The sequence below is a fragment of the Equus quagga genome, chromosome 8 (genome assembly GCF_021613505.1).
Source record: "Equus quagga isolate Etosha38 chromosome 8, UCLA_HA_Equagga_1.0, whole genome shotgun sequence".
Lineage (NCBI taxonomy): Eukaryota > Metazoa > Chordata > Mammalia > Perissodactyla > Equidae > Equus > Equus quagga.
In genome coordinates, this window is record NC_060274.1 from 105,014,643 (window position 1) to 105,035,785 (window position 21,143).

The window sequence follows — 21,143 nt, forward strand, 5'->3', positions numbered from 1 at the left end:
TGTTGATCTGCTCTGCAGCCAACCTAGTTCAGGCATCCTCGAGAAGTTTTCCAAAGACCAGTTACAGGGATCTGTAAGAAGACAACGGTGCCTTGTTTGTATTCTCTCTCAAATCACTTAGAATACAGACAGTAGGGGAGAAAAGCTTTTTGAAGAGTACTGGACTAGGAAAAAGGAGATATTCTGGGTACCGTCATTTAGTTATCTAGGTTTCATGTGGAAGATGAATGGTCTAGCACTAATGTTTAATAATTTAAATAACATCATGTTATAATCTGGAAGAAAGAAGATACTACTCAGTTATGCTAAATAGCACAGAAAATACATAGGGAGGTTTCTAGTCAGAAAACTGGGCTCCTCTAAATGCTTTTTCTGAAGACAGAGATGTTACAAACACACTGTGTCACGAGGTCGCTCCCTCTGCCATCTGATTTAGACGTGCGTCCCACATGGCAGGCATTCTAGCAAACCGCTGCCACTTGAACTCCTTAAGGGATTCAAATATTTCAAAGGCAGAGAGTTAGCATTTTGTTGGGAGTTTATGGACTATCTGTTTAAAAGTAGTATTTGAATATTCAAGTGTTCTAAACAAGACATATAAATATTTTATTATTCTGTGACTGTATTTTCATTCTACTTTAAAAAATTACATCATACAGATTAAATCAAGTTCATTTTTTAAAAGGAGGAAAATTAGAATTCAGAGTGCTTCACGTAGGATTCACAGTGCTTCAAAGGTCAGGATTCAGAGGAAATCAGATGACAAGTGTGTTGTTTTCTAGTCCTTGATTCTGCTCATAATTCCTCATGGGAAAACCTGTAGCTCTACATGCTACTTCAAAGGTGAATTAAAAAAAAAAGATAGTTTCTTCCTACTCTGCTGTCTATTTATTCATATTTCATAAATATTTGGAAATAATTTTACATCTATATCTGAATATTTAAAATACAATTTTGTTTAACATACAATATAGTTTTATGAATTTTGCATATAAAATAGCACTCTTAGGAAAACTTCTTTATAACATAGTGATCAGCTGCCTTAAAGGAAAATAGAATTATAAAACAATAAGGCCAATTTTAAATTGTGCATAGAGCCAGAAATTGTGCATTTAAGGCAATTTAAAGATTTATTGAATCTGGGTTAAAAGCAGATTGACAATGACATTAAAGAATAAAGTGGAATTTATTTGGTGCTACTTTGTGAATGCTTCTTAACCACAAATCATCTCACGATTCAATATACAATATACTTTCAATCACAACTCAAACATGAAATAACCTACAAAAATCACATGGCTATAATCAACATACAGCGATTATATTTTAAAAGAAAATTAGCAATTAATTAAGTTTAGGTGCAGTAACGTTTTCAAATAAAATATTAGCACCATACCAGACAAAATGATCTAAAACTATTGGCCTTCTCATACTTCTTAAATAACTAAATATAAACTTTTTTTTCAAAGCACAAATATTAATTTGCAAAATCAGTTCTACAGTAGTTAATATTTCTCTCTTTTTGCATTTTTTCCCAGTCAGGAAAAATACAAAGTAAAAACCTGCACAGGATATGAAAATCAAGCAAATAAACCAACCTAACCAAACCAAAGGCTGCCCTTCAGCAATGAGTTCCAACGGAAGCAAAAGTAGACATTTCACGGCGGATGGTACTAAAAGGTGAGAGTTCCAGTTCTGTGGTGTACTCGTTGTCATTGTCATCGCTGGTGACTGTTGAAGACTTCTGAATGCACTCCTCGCAGCAACAGCAGCAGCACTCCATAAACGCCCGACTGAAGGGTTTGCACAGACAGAAGAGGAGGACCGGGGTGACACAGGACTTAAAGAACAAAAGGAACTGGCTGATGATATTAAGAAGATCCATTGTCTGCTGGGAAACCCCTGTGGCCATGTAGGCAGTAACAATATTGCAGATATTTTCAGGAATAATGCAAAATCCATACAAAATGGTCAAAGCCACCACTGTACAGTTCATCTGGCTTTCTAGCTGAATCTGCCGCTTATTCCCTCGGGTACAGGCTTTCTCTGCTTTGCGGATTTTCCTCGCAGTCACTAAAGAGCAGGTGATGGTGAAAAGCGTGGGCAAACAGAAGTAACAGCCAAAATACCACCAGAGCCTCGCACTGTCGTAGGTAAGGGCTAGAACATAGATGGTGTCCGGTAAATCAGGAGAGATCTTGATAATGCAGCGCTCCGCAGGAGCTCGGCCACTCAACCCCAAATCCTCCTTGCTCAGCTGGCGGAGAACAACTTCTGGAAGAGCTAACAGTAGAGCGCCCACCCATATAACAGCAAGTTTAGCAGTTGTTGAAGAACAGTTTTCGATCATTTCATAATACATCTGTACGTTGGTGGCGGCCCGGAAGCGGTCTATACAGAGAGCACATAAGGTGAAGGTAGTGACTCCAAGAGAAGCAACCTGTGGGAGGAACACAGACAACATTCATTCCGGGTGATCACTGAAAGATGAGAACACTAGGCAATGAATACAGATTGGCAATGAGTGAAAAAAAAAGAGAGAGAAAACAGTTTCCTGGAATGAGGCTTTGGTAACTGGGTTGCTGACTTCAGCTGAATCATTGTAAGGATAAAAATAGGGAGAAAAAAAAATGTAGTGGTTCAGGGTCATGGAGTCAAAGGTTTTAGAGCTGGAAGGACCCATAAAGATCAGCTAGGCCAATACTATTTTATTTTAGGTAAGAACAGAGAGACCCCAAGAATTTCAGTCAGCATGAAAATGCCTGCCACCAGGCCATCTACATAAGGAGTAAGGATAGTTGAGTACGTCCCATTTTCATTAGTGAAAAGGATGGTCCTGTTTCCCAGTGTGGGGGTCCAGTAGCATGCCTCACACACAGCAAACATTCAAGAGCTTATTGCTTCCAAGAAACTAGATGAGTAGTGATCTCCAATTTCCCCTCAAGGCAAAATAAAACATTTTAATATTATTTTCAAATGCATACAGTTATGGAAAACAAGAAAGGGAAAGTCCCCAGAGATCAAAATCGATGAGAAACAAATTCCAAACAGGTCAGCGACCCCTCCCCCTCCGTGCTGCATGTTGGCCCTGGGGCATCTGCCAGTCCTGATGAGAGTTCAAAACGGTTTTAGCTAGAAGGATGGGGCCAGGTGCCCAGGCACACTGAGGTAGGAAACACAGCTGGGGCCAATGTGAGTGGGCATTATGTCAAAGATCCCCTTAGGACTTTGGAACTCCCCAAATAGCAACATCTTCATGGGTATAAAGAAAAAACTAGAGAGAGAGAGTAAAGAAACTATTATAGGATTTGGATTTGGGTGAATTGGGGGTAAAAGGGGGAAAAAAAAAAAAAGAGATCAAATTCTAGCCAGAAGCCCAAATTTACACTGGACTAGGGCCAGAATTCATACCATCTATGTGGCTCAGAAAAACCCAAAATGCAGTTTAAAATCTTCCCAGGCACCTAACAGGAGCAAACACAAAACCCCCCTGGAAGAATGCACTTTAAATCTTGGCATCAGAGAAAGCCCACAGATAAAATTCCAGGGAACACGGATTCACAATTAAAAATCACAACCTGCAAGAGATGGTCCGCCACTATGAGCTCATGTGCCCAGGGCAACAAGGTTCAGAATCAGACACAAAGTAAGTACATTTATCAAGAAATAAGGATGTTCACCAAATTTAAAGAAATGTGAGATAATGAGAAAGTCAAAGAAAACAGAAAATATAAAAAACACCATAAAAATATGCAAAAAGGAGCCAAAATAGAATGTCTGGATATTCCAAGCATAGAAAAATTTCAGATTAGAAAACCCTCTGACGCTGACCACATAGAGTACTGTATCCTAAGAGGAACTGCTCTTATATGCACATGATCCAGACATCTAAATAAATCGACAATTAGAGGCGAAGAACCAGAAATACGGACATGTTTTTTTTAAACAGAGGCTTTTCCAGGAAAATAAATGCATGATCCTAATATAAATATTCTGTCATTCAATCGTCTATAAAATATTTATTGAGCATGATATACACTCTAATGGGGTACACAGACATATTCAACACAGGTACACATTTATTGTTCTCGACCCCATGCCAACACTCTGCTACATATCGGGGACAGAGAGTAACAAGAAGCAGTTCTTTCCCTCAGGGAGGTCAGAGTCAACCAAGAGGGGGCAGGTGCTTCTCAAAGTCACAAGATAAACACAGTCATCATGTGGAAGCATCAAATTTACTCAACTATTTGGGAGAAAATTGAAGCAATTTAATGTTTAATAAATGTAGTCATCATTTATATATTTAAACAAGGATGATGAATAGAAAGTCAAATGTTCATGAGGTTTAAGATAAAAAAGGAGACTAAAAGAAAACTCCCTAGGTGGGTGGGATGCTTTGGGCTGCATCCCAACAGCCGGATATGTACATTCACTCCCCACTGCCTGCTAGCGGGAATGTTCAAGAAACACAGCTACAGGTTATGCCTTGGCAAAGGGGCAAGGGAAAAACATAGATAGATAGATAGATAGATATAGATATAGATATAGATATAATGTCAATGTCTAGCTTTGTAGAACTCAAAGGGATCATGTTGACAAAAGGAAAACCATTTGTCATAACAATTTTAGTTCTCAACACACAAGTTGTTTATCTATTACGTTCAAGCTGTCACTCTTCCTAGAACGATGGCAACTTGCCTGGTGGATTCTATGAGAGTTCCAACATCAAATATTTTCTCCTTTTCTTACACCCTACCCATTAGTCAGCGTCTACTAGTTCTAATATGGAAGATAAAGACATTGCATTCATGCCTTGACCTTGCTCAAAACTGCTAATGGAGACAGTCTGAAAACAAGATAGGAAAAGCAAAAATAACCAAAAAAATACAACTCCCAAAGGTCTAGATCAGTGCAGATCAAAAGGTCATGGCTGAGCTTATAACCATAATTCTTGTTCTACAAAATCTTCAGAAAGTTTCCCATAAACACCAGCATAAGAAATATCAATCTAATATGAGCGCCATACAAAAAGAGTCATCCTTACAGTTACCTTTTTAAAATTAACTTTCAAATTAATGAATTGTTTACCTTGATGGAAATTTATTTTGCATCTATGCTAGTGATTCAAAATAATTCTAAAATTGAGGTCCACACTGTACAACTGTCTTAAGATCAGTTTATTTTTTTTCATGTCAGTAATGGCCACCCTGTGACTGGAAATCTGAGAGGACGTGCCACTTTCTAATGGTCTACATCAAACAGCAGTATGTGGAAATCGCAGGATTTTATTTTATAGATTTTTGAAACTTTACATCTATATATTAGTTTTTCAAATGTTTTGATTCATTTCTCTATAAGAATGTAAAACATACAAAAAAATTCTCAAACTATCAAACATACACAAATTCTCAGCAAGACATTCTGTGCAGTCTTCACTAAGGCAAATCTTTGTGTATGCTATTCTGTCACCATGTATCCTGAGTCAGTCCACAAATACAAAACTACAAAGGTTTACGCTGTGCATTCTTTTTAAATTATGAATAATATTTCTATTAAAAGAATAGCTTGGTACTAGAGACTCTGAGGAGAGGCAATCTCTTAGAGGCTGGGAACATCTATTTGCTTGGTAGTTTTCTATCATTACTTACAAATAACACACAACACACAAGAGATAGTATCTTCTCCACTATTTTAAATCTAAAGACTTAAAGTCTGGACCAATTATCACAAGAGCTAGCATTTGTGTACCTAACTACAAGCGTGTTACAAAGCATCTCATGAGCCGTAATAACAAATGAATGTGGGTGGACATGTGCTGGGCTGGGTGCGCTAGATTGCCACTCCTGAGATATCATAAATTGTGCCACACATCCACTCTTAGTTAGAAGATGTTCGCTGCTTCAAAAAGCAAAGAAATGTTTTCTAGGTTCTGTATATTTCACCTCACAGGATAACAAAAGTCAGGACAAATTTTAAGCAAGATTTCCACGTGCTCCAACTTTTCGCTCAGGAATTCTTCTCCACTGTATTTTATTTGAAGATGCTCAGTTCTTCAGCCGTATTCTCAAAAGCTTTAGTAGTGAGTCACAACCTCCAAAATATTTGATCTGTAGTCCTCTTGATGAAGCTTGGGTTGAGGGAAGCCTCCCAGGTTTCATACACAAATTTCACGAAGCTCTCGCATCCAGCTTCTAGTTTTCAAATTGTACTTCTCTCTGATAGTATTCTCTGCAATTCGGATCCAACTGAAACAGGGTGAACTGTCCGGGAGGGTCACAAGAGCTACAGAGAGAGTTGTTAAAGGCGCCTCTGAGGGGAACGCTGCCCCAAATGCAGATAGCGCTTACAACGCCGTTGCCAACAGCAACCGCAGCCCAAATGCCAGGCCCACATACTGGCTCCCTCCTGCTGCCACTGCCTACAGTGTTACTACTTCAGATATTTTCCTGTAAATTCACTAATGCACTCGCCTTTATGACGCGAAAGAGTAAAAAAGATTCAAAGTCCCTGCCTGCTCTGTACTTTGCCACATTACTTATAGAAGTTTTTAAACATTTGTAAAGAATTAACTGCCTACCTCAGAAATGAATTGATAAAAATCATCTGGATAATGGGTCGTGGGCTAATTTCTGCTTACTCAGATATGGAATCTACCCATGTAATTAAAATTGCTAGATGTTGGGGTAACATGAAAAGATTTCTATCACGGTTTTTAAATATACTTGTTTACATACAGCTCATTAGAAATTCTACCGAGATGAATGGTGCAATTATATGCAATTATAAAACTGTATCACGAATGCTGGAGCTTCTGCATTTAATGACCATATCTGATTGCTAAAATTCAATATCACAGTGAAATATGCTCTTGGGAGTTAAGCTGTTAAGCATTAGCTTAGATGGGTAGTTCTTTGAAGCAACATCCTGAGAGATGGAGTGAGCAAGATGCAATCTCTTATTAATTAAACTGCAATGAGAGGAATCATTAACATCAACAAAAGCAGAACTGTAAACACTTTTAATAGACAAGACTTTTGAGAATCAAGAGCAAAGGAAAGCTGGAAGCAACAATTTTTAACTACTTGGGAAAATAAGATACTGAGTATTTCGAGGGGGTTGGCATCAAAATACAGAAGGAAAGAATCAAATAAACAACTCTAAAGTCTTTCCTTCAAATTTCTAGTAATGTTCTGTTCTTTGTATCCCATCCCAGACTAACAACAGCAACGCTCCGTCAGCCCCGCGCGGGCAACATCCTGAGCAGCGAGCCTTCCTGGGCTGCAGCCACCTGCAGCGAAGCTTCAAGGCACCAGACAGGCACAGGGAAAGTGAAGACCTAAGCACTCTTGTGCGAAGAGACAGCTCCAGTGCCGAAATGTTCCCCCGCTGTTCAAGTTTCCAATTCAATACAAACAGCAAGCCCTAAGGAAACCTGCGCCTCCATCTTCACTTTGTACCATGTTAAATCCCTGTTCATTCAAAACGATCTGAAGAAAGAGCAATGGCTACTTTATGAAAAACTGAATCTGTGGAAATCCTGTCTTAGCTATTGCTCCATTTCTCAGAAGCTTATTGCAAACAGGCAAATAAGGAACCATTATGAATAAGAGTAAGCTATGAACGTGCAACTCATACCAACAAGTAAGTTTTGCTCAACCTTCTGATATAAATCAGTGATACTTTTTTCCCTGATGGGGGGGAAAAAAGACCAGTGTACTTCCAAGCAAAATTCCTTCCATAGAAATTGAATCTACGTGTTTAAGTACAGTGAAGTGACTGGAATATACTGATTTTTATAAATAGGGAAATTTCCACCAAAAGTCATGACAACTGCACTCTAGCCTAACTTATATTTTACCTCAAAAAGATATCTGAGTACATCTATTTATGTGCTGGCCTTTGTATACAAGTAACTCTCAAAACAAGGGCATTATTGTTAGGAAAACCCATTCATTTGGGCCATGAATGATTATCTATTATAGGTCCGTGGTTACAGGCCTAACAATCGGTCAGGAAAAAAGCAGGAGGAGCACAGAGTAGAGTTTCCTTTGAAACTCTAAATGGCTTAAGCTTGTATGCCTTTGGCTTCCTCTTGCATTTTCCAGAATCCTTATTCTTGCAGCACTTCAGGGCAACTTCCCCACGGAAGAAACAAGTGTTTGAGCTCCAGTGTGGGGACAGCATGTTTATCAGAGCCACTGTTTATCACACTGCTGTGAATGAGATGGCCTTTATCAAAAGGGCTTCATTTCAGAATGCGTGCAAATCATGAAACTATGGCAGTCACACACTTCCACTGGGGTTTCCAAACCAAAACAGAATGTGGAGGAGAGATTTTCCTCACCCCTTACAACATGCACGGATCTCTGAGATGAAATAGAGCTCTTCACAGCCATTTTGCACAGTCAAGTCTTCTTACATTTATCATTATCACTGAGATTTAATCTGATCTACCCACAAATCATAAGCAGCCATTTATTTCAATTATACCTAGCCTAGTTCATCTATATGTGATTCCCAATGTCACGGAAAAAAAAACATATTTCAAGGCATCAACTGTCACTATGACCTCATTCTCCACCTTCCTCCCTCTTGCTTAAGCTTAGTAACGTCATTACTTATTTTAAAAACAATTAAGACTATTTAAAAGCCAACATTCATCCCCAAACTGGTCTTGATCCTACAAATCTTTCTTTACCTTTATAGTAAAGGTAACCTTGACATAAGGTTCCCTACCAATTGCAACTTCTGACTTCTGCAGCATAGAACATTCCTCTTGCAGTAAAAAAAAAAGTCATCTGACTACAACTTGTCTAAAATGTTATAATTTAATTATAAATGTGCCAATGCTGATTAGTACAAAAACTGCAAATGAAGCAAGATTAACATCACTTGTCCCAAGATGGAAGCCATCGATTGGAATCGACAGGTCTTAAAGGAATTTATATGCTCCATATTTATTCTTAATAATTAGAAATTCATTTCAAAATATAATATTTACCCCAAGTTTACAGTCCAGCTTTTAATCTTTTGAATTTCTGTTTTTCACCTAGAGGTTCTGATAAGTTTCCAAAGAATTATAACAAATTTTCACCTATTTTCCCCTGTGACTAATGACATCGATTTACATGATGGTGAACCTAACTTAAAAACAAAATTAGAGTTGGCCTTATCCATACGTGGTTGGGTAATTATGATCTGAATGACATTGAGAAACCACATTTTAAGACAAAACTTCTCTGCCTTTAGCCAAAATTCCACCTTTGGTAGTCTGTTAAGGAAGTACTCTTTCTCATTCAATTCTCTTATAAAAGACAAATATCTCTAAATTCCACATCTTGCTGTGAATTAGTTGATGGGATGCTTTTCCTATACAGGAAAGATTTGAACCAAGGAGAAGATAGTAAAGGTAGGAGGAAAGGCCTTGAAAGTAGGGAGTGATGAGGAGGAAGTAAACAAATGGCAGCCCGAGTACAGTCATAGACCTAATGAAAATGACTCATTCCAGGCTGGATCAAGTCAGTGACCTTGGCCTCATTAATGCTATGAACCATTCAAGTGTGCTGACAGATAACTTTTAAAACTATCATAAATTCACAAAGAATAAGCCTGGCATTGTGATTATCTCCTGGGTTTTATGGAAGTTTTATGGAAAGTATCTGTACCTACTTTGCAAATTGAAAGACCCCATATTTGAGGTTGCAGCGATCCCATTCTCCACTCCACCTTGAAATTTTAGATGAGATCATCTCTTCTGGAACAAAGAATCCCTTTCTCATAAGGATACTTAAGAGTTAGTCTTGGCAACAAGGGTGAGTTAATTATGGCACCTTGGCAGGTCAATTCTTGGGAAGTAAGACCACAGGAGGCTCCCTGGAGGACAGGAGCAGAAATATAGTGCCAGAGACAAACCTCACGGCATAGAAACCTGTCCATCCCTCTCCACCCATGGTCCACATCTCAGATACAGATCCATGTGCTTCCAACGTTGCACCATTAAATCTAGTCGCAGCACATACGAAGAGCTATTAAAGGCACAAAAATTCTATCAAGGTCCATGTAGTGTAACAGCGAAGGGCAAGGCAGCCCCTCACCTACTCAGCCTTGGATATACTCATAAGCTCAGATCTATTTTGCTTTTGCAGACATGTTTGCTTCCTTTTCTCTGTTGACAGATGCTTTGTGGACATAACCAGATATCTTGGCAGCTCCTAGAAACTCAGGATAAGTCCTCACTCTGATTGTGTGCTTTTGAGCTTAATCCCACTCTTAGGAGAATCCATTCTTTATGCTTCCCTTTCCCCTACTCTATACTATGGTCTAAAGTATCGCCCTCGTCAGCCGTTCTTCCCAAGTTCTCTAAGGTTAAATTAAAAATATATACGTCGTTGAGATTTTCAGGAGAAAAGGACTCAATTTAATGTACTGTTATTACATTGCTAAATAAACCATTCATTTAGGTAAAATTTTAGAATTGTATTTATTTAATATCCGTATGTCTAATAAGGATTAACAATTCCAAAGTAGAGATGGTTATCTCAGGCGTTGTATTCTAAATCACAATTTAATATTTAATAACATTTAGAATAATTCTGTATTCTAAGTGAAACTTCTAGGACTGTCCTGTCTGCCCAATTATCTTGCCAATTATTCTTATGGGCCTCTTATCCTGGGAATAATTGAGAAAACAAGAAAGCAAGAATTAAAAAAGATTTTCATAGTTGTAACTTTTCACGATGGAAAGGCTGCCCAGCATTTATAAAGACTAATAGTAAGAATATGATTTAAAAAAATTAGAGGGAGCATAGTTTTCACTTGAATTTCTCCATCTTTGGTCATAACTGAGTACAGTTGTGAGCTGACTCATTCCAGGGCCATTCCTGAACGTTAATACTTTGTTGAAACCTTTAGTATAGTATTCGTCACACTGTAGAACATTATTTTATTTTTCTCTGACTTTAATAGCAGTAACCCATCTATGTTATTCATCTCTGGAAATTTTTGCTCCCTCTTCCCCCGCCCCCATCCGATCCCCTTTTTAACATATGGTCTAGCATAGAAGAAAAGCCCAACAAACATTTGATGAATGAATGGATAGTGAGTAAATAAATGAATGATGACATAGATGGGAAAAGATTGTAGAAAACAATGAATTAATCAAATTGTTCTTTAATCAGTTATTGGGTGCTGCTGCTTTATATATAATCCTTAAAAGCTGAATGCCAACTAGTATCTGTAAAAGAGAAGTAAAGAAAAATCCACATTCCTACTTATCCCTCATTGGCAAGCTTTAGAAGAGGACAACATTCTTATTACAATCAAGAGTTAAGGAAATTATTTGAATTTCACATTGAAATATGATAAAGCTTTTATTTTTTGTGGAACTCAAAGTCAGTAAACTTCACCCTACACTCTTCATGAGTGGAGTTATAAATAAAAGCACCCTCTACAATTTTTTTTTCTTTTCTGCTGGAGTTATCAGCTAAATATTTTCACCTGGAATGTATAAAATGATTATAAAGGGATTAATGGGAGGCATAAAATATTTCTTAAGCAACATTCTGATACAGTGAGTCTATTTTTCCTGAAAATATTATAAGTGGCTTTCAAATTGCCCATAAAATTGTATGTTTCCACTTAAAAGTCCATCAGAATATCTAACAGCTAACCCACTGCTCAATCAAATTTCCCACCTGCTGTGATAAATGTGCTATTACTTGAATGGAGGGGTTCTAGGGAAATCTGTGTAGAACCTCACACCTGTATGATTATATCATCTTCACCTTCCAGTACCCTTCCTTTCTTCCCGTTAGTGCTAAGTACAATCTAAGGCAATGAAAGAGCCATTTGCTTTGCTCATGGGTCTTTTCTTTTCTTTTTTTTTTTTTTTTGAGGAAGACTAGCCCTGAGCTCACATCCATGCCTATCTTCCTCTAGTTTATATGTGGGACGCCTGCCACAGCATGGCTTGCCAAGTGGTGCCATGTCTACATCCAGGATTCGAACCAGCGAACTCCGGGCCGCCGAAGTGGAACATGAGCACTTAACGGCTGCACCACCAGGCCACCCCGCTCATAGCTCATTTTTAAAGACATTGGAAAAGCTGACTCTTTTCATCACAAAAGATGCTAGACCTTTTACAAATCATGGTCCAGAGGCCCTGGTGAGATGTGTTCCCTTTATCCACCCTCCACCTTCACGCAAGAATCTTGTATCACAGTAAAAATAAATAATACAGTTACATCTGGGATTCTCTTAGAACTATTTGAAGCCTTCTTCCCTAACAGGCCTGAGTTCTTTAAACTAAGGAGGAGCCTATATTATTCAAAACCTCCAATTAACATCCAAACAGAGATAAATATTTAGCAATGGATCTGAATCAGCTGATATAGTGATTCTGGTTGGCTTCCGTCAAGTAATGAGCAAAGAGTTGTTCCAGCTGCCACATTCAACGCCTGAACTATTTGGCTTTAACCATTTGTTAGATCCTTAAGAAAATGGTGTGGTAGGAACTCCTCCACCATTCTCCTATCGCAATCCACACCCAGACCTCCATATCCAACACACACACACATTCTCTCTCTCTACATTCAACTGTTGGTTTGAGTATAGTTTTTTCTGGTAACTATGTGATTAACTAGTTTAAAATGATGTGTCTGTTAGGATGGCCACTATCTACCCAGATTCCCTTCCCTCCAACCCCCTTTCCTCCTATTCCATCTGCTCTTGGTCCTATAGAACTTATCACCAGGCCACAGAGAAGACATCATAATCCTGGAATAGAAGGAGAGAAGACATCAACTACAACAGTTCCCAGTATGTTCCCACCCACAGCAGCATTAAATATGATACAGCTCCCCTTCTAGACATAGACTCTGGAAGCTGGATGCTCTCAAGACAGAAATCAGCAATTGAAATAAAAAGAAGAGTTGAATGCAAATTGCAAAGATCTGTAATTTCTCCTGAAGAAACATCTCCTATTTTTCTACACAAACCCAACTCTTCCCCCAAATTTCACTACCTCCCTAAGAATATGCTAATTGTCAAGTGGTAGATAAAAAGAACGGTGGTAGAAAAGGAAAAGAAGGCAAAAGAGAGATGGGAGAGAAAATTTGTAAAGATCAATAAAAATCAATTGTGGATAAAATTTTTAAATAACTAAGAAAAATAAAAACATTGGAGAAGGCAAAATAGATTCCCAGAAAAATGGTAACTCATGCATTATAAATCAATAAGAGTGTGTGTGATGAAACAAAAAGGCAGAATAGCCAACAAATAAAATAAATGTAAGAAAGTAAAAAGTGAAAAAAAGCAAAACCTAGATAATAAAAGGAAATCAAATATCAAATAATTTTTAGAAGTCTTGTGGTCAAGAGGAAAAAAATGGGGGGGGACAGATTTCGGAGAAAGTTTAAACAAATGTAATATATTTGTAATGTCCTTTACCAATCTAAAAGTTTTGTGAATTTTAAGAACATAAAATGTAACCTATATAACTTTATTTAATCATTAAAATCATCATGTTTGGTACACTAAAAAGTGCAGTTATTTCAGATTATTACAATATTTAAAAATGTAATGACCTACCAACTCTGGGACTTACTATCAATTTATGAGAAACAAAATGAAACTTAAGAATAGAAGAAGCTATAAATTTCATCATACAACAAATTATGTTATTATTTTTTCCTATGTAGTTGATACAGAAATCTTTTTTAAAAGACACCAAGGAGCAGAAAGAAAAAGAAAACACTCACTGGACACCATTTGCCTCCCAGATGTTTGCCTAATAAGCAAAAGTCAACATCCAGTGGTGAGGCTAGTGTCTGATTGCCACTGACTAGTATATATGCTCAGGATGGTCATTCTTCTTCTCTGAGCCTCATGTTTCACCCTTAAATTGATGGAGTGGGATTAGGCTGTCTTCTGGTTCTAACTTAACATGATAATTCAAAAGCCATTGTAGTGGATGTTATGTTCTCCTACCCAGATTGCCTACCCCCAAAGTTCTTCAGGAATGAAGTGCTGATCCCCAGACTGCTGGGACTATTGGTGATTGATGGCTCTTAGCTGCATCCCTCTCTAGGAATTGCCCCTGACGAAAAAGATCCACCCAGCTCACAGTTATGCCCCCTTCCTGGGAGCAAATTGCATCCAATGACTGGTCTGTTAGAGAATATAAAGAATGGGCCCTCTTGCCTCCAATCAGGACACCCCTGCAGGACCACCCCAGCCTTAGAGCTCCGTATCCTGTCAGCTGAGGTCTTTGTGCCATCTGCATCACTTCAACTTCTCTTGTCTGCCCAATCCTGCTGCCTTCATTCCCTACTAGGTGTTGAATCTGAGTGTGTGCCCCAGGAAACTTCCCGCAAGCAAATCTCCACGTTAAGGTCTGTTTTGTGTGGAACCTGACTTGGAACAGGCACTGAATCCCTCTTACTTTCGTGAAAATAGCAGTGCCTCCTGGAGGCAGAAATGCTTTATTGTGAGATTTGGACTATATTTCTTGCTCTCATAATCAGGAATTATGGAGCTGATACTACTGTCCAATAATTATTTTCACAAGGCATGCTGAAACAGAAAATTATTTCAGAAGAACAGGATTAGGTAGGAATTTAGAAAGATTATTAATCTCAAGATTTTCATTCAGTAAAAATGTATATTATAGTCTAATTTTTCAAGGAAAAAAATGAGTAAATCTTTTTTCCCAAGCCTTTGCTTCTCTAGGGAAAATAAAGCCTAGTACCAATAACTAAAAAACAGAGAGGGTTATGAAGAAGGGAAAAAAAATACAGGGAGCAAAAATAACAATAATTGTTTCAATAATAATGAGAGAAGAGGTAAAAACAAAATATTCTTAATTAAAGGACTTAAATTGAAAAGTGAAATACAAACAAAATACACATTTTTTAAAATCCTCAGAATTAGAAAGAAAGAAAATTAAAACACATATGTAATAAATACCATCACTTAAGACTCATAGGTCTCATTAAACTAACCAAAGTTTTTATATTCTTTTCTGAATTTGGATAGGATTCTTTTCTTTTAAAGTTTTCTTCAAGAACTTTGGTAATTTTTTTTCTTCTCCCCAGTTTCTTTTTTCTGTCCTCCTTATTATTTTTCCCTCTGATTTATAAAGGTGTTATCATGCCCAGTACATTGCAGACAAGCCAATACACTTCTCTCTTATTGGGAGTAACTCTCCTGTTCACTTTAAAGTTTACTTTTGTCTCTTTGTTGCGTGTGTCAGTTTCTTCTGCGTTATTCAAACAAACAATCAGAGAAATCTGAAATTGAAGTTGACCTTGAAAAGGTAACTGGTAGACACATTCTCTCACATAAATTCAACTACCTCCTCTGTAATTCAAAAATGAACTGTCTACCAAATAAATTAGATGTTTCAGAGCTCCTTGGAGCTTGGCAACAAGAGAAATCCTAGATCTTGGTAAAGCAGCAACAGCTGATTTAGTAAGCATGGAATGATTCTGTAGCCGATCCCTGCCAGGATAACAGAGGGTCTTATTTACTGTCTCTCGCCTTGGTCCTTCCAAGTAGGTACTGTTTTCTGTTTACTTATCCCTTAGCTTTAGGCCCTGGAACAATGTTGAACACAGTGTCACTGGCCGTGGTGCCAGACAGGATCAGGGGCTCTGGAATATTTACAGTTTCCCTTCTTCTTCTTCCATAAATGAAATGGGCAGTCTGAATGGAGGAAATCAAGGGCCAGCTGGCTAAAAACACAACTGGCAACAAAGCACTTGGGCTCCTTCCAAGAGCTGGTGTTTAGAGAGAGGCCATTTAAAGAGCAAATTCCAACTACCATAATAACGGTTCAGGACACTAGCTGTGGATGAAACAGTAAAATCTGACTCAGGAAGATTTTCGTTTCCAAAGTTTGCAACCTATTATATGCCTCCTTCTTAAGAAATTTTTTAGTCTTAGAGTCAATCCCTTAAAATAGCCAATCCCTTATACCCTAACAAATAACAAAGATACGTATTATATACTTTCAGAATGTCAAATAAATTCTGTGCCATGATGGCCAGTGTTATTTGTGCTTAAGTTCATTCATACAAAATAAATAAAATTGTTAAGAAATTAAGAAGAAAAAAGAATCAAGAAATGTCATAGGAATTTAGATGGGATAACATGGCAGACAGCCAAAGACACAAACTAATTTGGGAGGTTATTAATATATCATGAGGCCAACTGACAAAGAAAGGCAGATTTCCTTTGTTAAATAAATAAAATACTACTCCAATTTTGATATTTAGGAAAAAATGCAGTAATCTTGGAAGAAAAAATCAGATTGGAGCACTAGAAATCTAGTAGACAAAAAATACAAGGTTTTTTTCTTGCTGAGTTCTAATAATGACAACCATGGATTGGCCATTTATTAACCCTAGAATCTCTGATGGGTGCCAAATCAGAAATACATATAACACCATATTCAGAGAGATAAATTTAAATTCTAAACAGTTCTATACATTATGAGATCATAATCCTTTCACAACCTAGGGAACAGATGAGTTTGAAGGTGAGTGAATAAAGCTGCCTCTCTCTCTATGTAAGTGTATATATATATACATATATATATAGATGCATAAATGATTGACAAGAGAAATGGAGGAGGGACCCAGAAAAAAAGAGAAAGGATTCAGCAGCCAGGTAGGTGCTTGGAGCACCAGTTCTGATGCTATAAATCCCGGAAATGGGTAAAGCTTGAGACCCCCTGGAAGGCATTACCTCGATATAGGGCACAATCTTGCAGGAGAAGTCCTCCAGCAGCCACTTCTTTGTCAGCTCGTGAAAGATGACAAGCGGAAGGCAGAAGAAGATGATGAGAAAGTCCCAGAAGGCCAGGTTGGCCAACAGAGAGTTGGAAATGCTCCGCATGTAATAGTTATGACACACGATACACATCACCGCCAGGTTGCCAATGATGCCGGTCCCGAAGATCACCACCGACAAACACGTGACCGCATAGGCTCCGTATGACTCCTGGGTCAAGGGGTAGAATGGGTTCTTCAGTCGCAAACGTCGGTTCGTGCTGTTGCCCCGGCGGGGACCCCCGCGTTCGTGGATCCCTTCACCCGAGGACCCATTCTGGGCCAGCGCCCTGCCTGGGGGTGCAATCGTCCGCCCTTCGTAACCGGACGGTCCATTGACCGTCTTGGGTGGGAGGTCGTGGCGGGAACCCTGGAGTTTCCCGGCTCTCCTTGGCCAGTAATAAAGGTCGCTGGTTCCGGGTTCTGCCCTCACACTAGGCTCCTGGCTGTTCCCGGAAATGCCAGCGCCTCTGGGACCCTTCTTCTCCTCTGAGGTCTGAAGGAAGAGTTGGAGAGCCGTGGGGTTCCCTCTCCCCAAAGTTCCAGGGAGCTCCTGACCCCGGGCACCTTTCCACCTCCAGGCGCCAGGCGGTCTGGCTGGAGGTCCCCAGGGCTCATCTGCCGACGCCTCCACCCCTCTGCCTGCACCTGGGTCACCGCCCCGGGCCACCAGTAGGTCCCACGAGGGCGCCAGGCGCGCCGCTGCCTCCTGCTCCTCCTCTCTGGGCGCACGGGTGAGCAGAAGGTCTCCTGCAGAATTTCGTGGTCCCCAAGCGTCCCTGCTGCGACGCTGGATCAGTATAGGTGCACAGCTTTCCCCCAGACAAGTTTCGTTCCTGGGCGCAGGGGCGGACCCGAGGGCAAGAGATGCAGAAAGCTTGAGCAGTAGCAGAAGCAGCAGCCGCGATGTGCGGGCGAGAGGCGCCCCCGGGGCCCGCATGGCTCCGTGAGGACGCGCCCGGCAGCCGCGGCTCCCGCTTAGGACCGACACCTGCTGCCTAAGTTGCTGCTGAGAGTTAGACACATGTCACATACTCACCCCCGCCCCGGCTGCGGGGGACGGGAGATTACGGGGAGGTTGGGGGATGGGTCTTGGGGTCACAACCCTCCCCCTCTACAATCCTTCCTCGTTTGGCGTCCTGTGCATTTCTCAGCCAAATCCAACCCAAGTGCCGCGTATCCCCAAGGTTCAGAGAGGGAATCGCTGCTCCCGGTGGCTGACCTTGAAAAGTTGCAACCAACACCTGACTATTGATTAATGTTGCGACTGGGAGAAGCCCAACGAAGCCCCACGCTCCTCCCTGCCTTTGGTTGGTTGCCTTCTTGGTAACAGTTGCTCTGCCTATTTACATCCTTTCGATACTGCTTTATCCAGTAGAAGACGAGGTCGTGAAAGGGAAAGAAAAACAAGTTCCCCTTCTTCAGATGACTAGTAGCCACAATCCCGCTCCCTGCTCTCTGGAAACAGGTTGCAAACCGCCAGACGCAGCACAGAGGCGCCCGGGAAACTCTTGTGCCGCCTAACCCCAGCGACCCGCGAGGCTGCTGCCGCCGAGGAGAAGCGGGATTCGAAATCCGCGGCCACTGTCAAAGTTGCTTCTCCTCCTGCTCAAAGTTGACCAGGGGGCGGCGCGGACTGCTGGGCGGCGTGTCCCGGTGGAGACGGGAATCGGTGATGGGGGTGGGGAGGGCGGGCGCTGCTCCTCCGTGGACGGTGCCGGCGGCCGCAGGAGCTTGTTGCTGCCACAGCGGGCGCAGCCCGGGCGGAGAGTGTGGTGCCTGGAACCGCCGTGGGCGAGGCGGTGCATGGCCGGGAAGGGGGAGGTGGCCCGGCCTCTCCCTGCCGCTCCAGCCGCTGCGCGCGCCGGCGACACCGAGCACTCAACTCCTTGCCTCCTCCCCCTCCTCTGCCTCCTCCGAGAGATGCTGGCTTATGGAGAGACGGGATCCTCTGGTGGTTTACGACTCACTAAACCCACACGCGTTTCATTCAAGCCCTTTGTAGCGGCTTTCACTCGTAGGAGCTGGAAGCGACGAGGGAACAAGGGCGGAGGCGCGGAGCCTGCGCGGCTCGAGGCTAGGGATGGGCGGGACACGTTAATTCCCCAGATGTCGGAACCAGCCTGACCGGTCCGGGAGCGGGGAGGGAAAGAAGGAGAGACCGGTGTGATCGCTTAAATCCGCTGCGGCCCCCAGGGAGCAGTTAGGCGAGGCGCTCACCTCCTTAGGTATTCCTGAGAGCTCAAATAGGAGAGAAGGGAAGCTCAAAGATTTCAATCATAGAGAATAAGCAGTTCCGGGAGTGGGAGGCAGAGTGAGAATGCTCTGGATGCACCATTACCTTTAATACTGAGTTAGAATGCACCCTACCAGGGGTTACTTACAATTCCCAGAGCATGATGGAAGTGGTTTTGTTTGATGAAGTGGTGGGAAATGACAGGTAGAGGAAAATGAACTTGGACAGAATTCCCAGCATGGCTGACCATGCCTTTCCAGCCTTCATACTAAACCCCACACTCCTGCCACAGCTGTCAGGGTATAGCTAATAAAATAAACAAATATCAGGCAAACTGATTAAGAGAGAAAATGGTAGAGGAAGAAATAAACACGTTTTGAAATGTAAAAAGGCAACATCCAGAGAGACAGGAGAAAATACAGTGAAAAATATGATGCCAATTGTGTTAGATAGAATAATGACCCTCCAAAAGATGTCCACATCCTAATTCCTAATACCAGTGAAACTGGCAAAGGGGACTTTGCAGATGTGATTTAGTTAAAAATCTCGAGATGGGGAGAGTATCATGGATTATCCAGGTGGGTCCATTGAAATCACAAGGGTCCTTACAAGAGGGAGGTAGGAAAGTCAGAGTAAAGTGGGGCCATGAGCCGAATAATGCTGGCAATTTCTGGAAGTTGGAAAAGGTAAAGAAGAGCCCCTGCTTGCTCATTTTAGACTTCTGACCTCTAGAACTATAAGATAATGAATATGTGTTCTTTTAAGCCACTAAGTTTGTGGTCATTGTTGCAGCAGCAGTAGCAAACTAGTATATGAATTAATCTGAAAAGGCAAACAACAGGAATAATTTTATAGAAAAATATAAACTACCAAAAATAGCTCAAGAAGAATTTTTTTATAAACCTAAGTAGAACTATAACATTAAAGAAATCAAATCATTCTTCATGATCCACCCCTAAGAAAGCCCTAGACCTTAACAAATCCTATGGAATTAACATACACTTGTACAAAGTGTTTGATAGCTGCCCACTCATTTTATGAAGACAGAATAACTTTAATATCAAAATCAGACAATGACAGAAAAAGAAAAAATTATAGGCTAACAGCATGTATTCATTTATACTTTAATCATTTATATACACTAATTCTATCAAATGCATTAATTCATTAAACAAACATTCTGCTCCAGTGATTTAGGATAGAACAAAGAACAAAATAAGGGTCTGCTCTCACTGAATTTATATTCTCTTGGAGGAGATAGGCAATAAACAATTAAACAATATGTCAGATGATGAGGAGTGCTCTGGAGGTAAGACTGGAGAGTAAAGGAATAGAGTAATGAGTGGAGAAGCTGTCCTTTCAGAAGGATGGTCACTGGGAGCCTTTCTAATGAGGTGAGTTTTGAATTCTTACAAACATATGTCCAATAATCCCAAAGAAAGTCCTGACAAATTGAATTCAACATCACCTGTTTTTTAAAAATATAACATATAATAGGGCTAATCCTAGGAATGCTAGGATAGCTTAGCAGTTGGAACATTTTTAAAATAGTTTACGAAATTGAGATATTTAAGGACAAAGGTATATTTATCTCAACAGATGCAGGAGAAACATTTGGTTAAATGCAATCATCATTTGTTATTAAATCTGTCTGCAAAATAGAAATAGAGAAGAAGCTTCCTTAATAAGTCTTAACTAATAAAATACAGCAAACATTAATGTCAAGATATCAAAAATATTCCCTTTAAAATCAAAACAAAACATGGATCACCTCTTATAATCAGCACTGTAGTGGAAGTACTTACCAATGAAATAAGACAAGAAAAACAAATGGTGGTTGTAAAGAAATAAAATTGTTGCTATTTGTTGATTAGATAAGTCTACGTAGAGAATTTAAAGGGATTAACAAACTTTGATAGCTGCCAGATGTACCTTACCTGATATTAACACTTATATAACTACAGTAATAAAAATAGCCTGATGTTAGTGTAGGGATAGCCAAATAGACCAATGAAATAGAACAGTAAATAGGGAAGCGTGCATGAACTTATGTGGGAATTTGATATAATAAGAGT

General features: G+C 40.1%; 1 protein-coding gene across 1 annotated transcript; it reads right to left on the reverse strand.

Annotated features, from left to right (window-relative positions):
• Nucleotides 1–1,040: 1,040 nt before the first annotated feature.
• On the reverse strand, nucleotides 1,041–18,714 carry GPR37 (G protein-coupled receptor 37). Its single transcript, XM_046669860.1, has 2 exons — nucleotides 16,750–18,714; nucleotides 1,041–2,440 (listed from the first exon to the last, which is right to left on the reverse strand). Exons 1-2 carry the CDS (start codon nucleotides 17,770–17,772, stop codon nucleotides 1,622–1,624), a joined length of 1,842 nt encoding a protein of 613 aa, XP_046525816.1. The 5' UTR covers nucleotides 17,773–18,714; the 3' UTR covers nucleotides 1,041–1,621.
• Nucleotides 18,715–21,143: the final 2,429 nt, after the last annotated feature.

Bases quoted from the DNA above. Each gene is read 5' to 3' on its own strand.
- GPR37 (XM_046669860.1), bottom strand. From the start codon at position 17,772: ATGCGGGCCCCGGGGGCGCCTCTCGCCCGCACATCGCGGCTGCTGCTT. The intron at 2,441-16,749 runs GTAATGCCTTCC...TTCCTCCCACAG, and splicing joins AGATTGTGCCCTATATCGAG to GTTGCTTCTCTTGGAGTCAC.